Genomic DNA, 438 nt, shown 5'->3' with positions numbered 1-438 from the left:
TTGCACTGCCCATCCGGCTGCCACGTCTCACCTCAGCCCTGTGGTAGCGCGGGCTGCTGTCCACCAGCTTGGCAACCAGGGGAACAATCTGGAGAGAAACACAGAGAGTGGCTGCAAAGGTGGCTCTGCGTCCAGGCTAGAGTTCACTGCACCAGGAGGATGTGCAAAACGGGGGCCAGACGACGGGGTGCCTGAGGTGAGCTGGAAATCAGGATCACTCTGGAGCAGTCAGCATCACGTCCTTACAGCGGGGCGCTGAGGCCTCTCCATGGCTCTGCAGATTGTGCGTGGCCCCCCGCGGCTCGCAGCAAGGAGCAGGTCTGGCCACGTGGCAGCTAGCCCATTACCTTCTTGATGTTGGCATCGCGCTGGCAGTCGGTGAAGACAACGTGTGAGCATCCCTGCTGCTTGAGGTGCTCCAAGACTGTCTGGAAGGGC

General features: G+C 61.2%; 1 protein-coding gene across 1 annotated transcript in view; it reads right to left on the bottom strand.

Annotated features, from left to right (window-relative positions):
- Window positions 1-434, bottom strand: part of MTG1 (mitochondrial ribosome-associated GTPase 1) — a gene marked incomplete at its 5' end in the record, with an annotated part of 2,383 nt that extends 1,949 nt beyond the window's left edge. Inside the window, 2 exons of the mRNA XM_010133065.1 lie at window positions 32-88; window positions 348-434. Of these exons, the coding sequence (XP_010131367.1) occupies window positions 32-88; window positions 348-434 (144 nt within the window). The remainder of the gene's footprint in view (window positions 1-31; window positions 89-347) is intronic.
- Window positions 435-438: the final 4 nt, after the last annotated feature.

Source organism: Buceros rhinoceros, unplaced genomic scaffold, assembly GCF_000710305.1.
Source record: "Buceros rhinoceros silvestris isolate BGI_N320 unplaced genomic scaffold, ASM71030v1 scaffold33433, whole genome shotgun sequence".
In the NCBI taxonomy this organism is placed as follows: Eukaryota; Metazoa; Chordata; class Aves; order Bucerotiformes; family Bucerotidae; genus Buceros; species Buceros rhinoceros.
The sequence above is the reverse complement of the archived record's forward strand: the minus strand, read 5'-3'. Positions and strand labels throughout refer to the sequence as shown.